Source organism: Serpula lacrymans (assembly GCF_000218685.1).
Source record: "Serpula lacrymans var. lacrymans S7.9 unplaced genomic scaffold SERLAscaffold_36, whole genome shotgun sequence".
Taxonomy (NCBI): domain Eukaryota; kingdom Fungi; phylum Basidiomycota; class Agaricomycetes; order Boletales; family Serpulaceae; genus Serpula; species Serpula lacrymans.
This window is the reverse complement of record NW_006763320.1, coordinates 1-392: the sequence shown is the minus strand read 5'-3', so window position 1 is coordinate 392 and position 392 is coordinate 1. Positions and strand designations below refer to the sequence as shown.

The following is a 392-nucleotide window of genomic DNA, read 5'->3' as shown; positions in this document are numbered from 1 at the left end:
ACTCATTGTATTCACCAAGGAATCTCGTTCCCCCGATAGCCAAAGAACTTTCCAGCACAATCAGGCGTAGCACCCGATACATGCTTCAATATCCCAGATACAGATTCATGAGGCTCCAGCATCGCACCAGGACCTCCCATCTCAGTCTTGACCCATCCAGGATCAACAACGAAAGGGATCAGATCTGGTTTTTCTCGCGCTTGCTTATAAGTCTGTCCGTAGATGTCAGCCTACTGGAACTAAGTAAAGAGAAAGCGGGTACGTACCAGCATATTGAGAGCACATTTACTGATGCTGTAGCTCGTGGCCTTGGGCCCATGGTTACTCTGGATGCTAGCCAATCCGCTCGTCATATTTACAACGACTTTCCGAGTGCTCTTCTCAATAGCAGA

At 48.2% G+C, this 392-nt stretch overlaps 1 protein-coding gene across 1 annotated transcript; it reads right to left on the bottom strand.

Moving 5' to 3' along the window:
* Window positions 1–11: 11 nt before the first annotated feature.
* Window positions 12–353, bottom strand: SERLADRAFT_444197 (uncharacterized protein; the record flags this gene model as incomplete). The annotated part of the gene is made up of 2 exons (XM_007324825.1): window positions 12–212; window positions 267–353. The coding sequence occupies 2 exons, from the start codon at window positions 351–353 to the stop codon at window positions 12–14; spliced, it is 288 nt and encodes a 95-aa protein (XP_007324887.1).
* Between the last annotated feature and the right edge of the window lie 39 nt (window positions 354–392).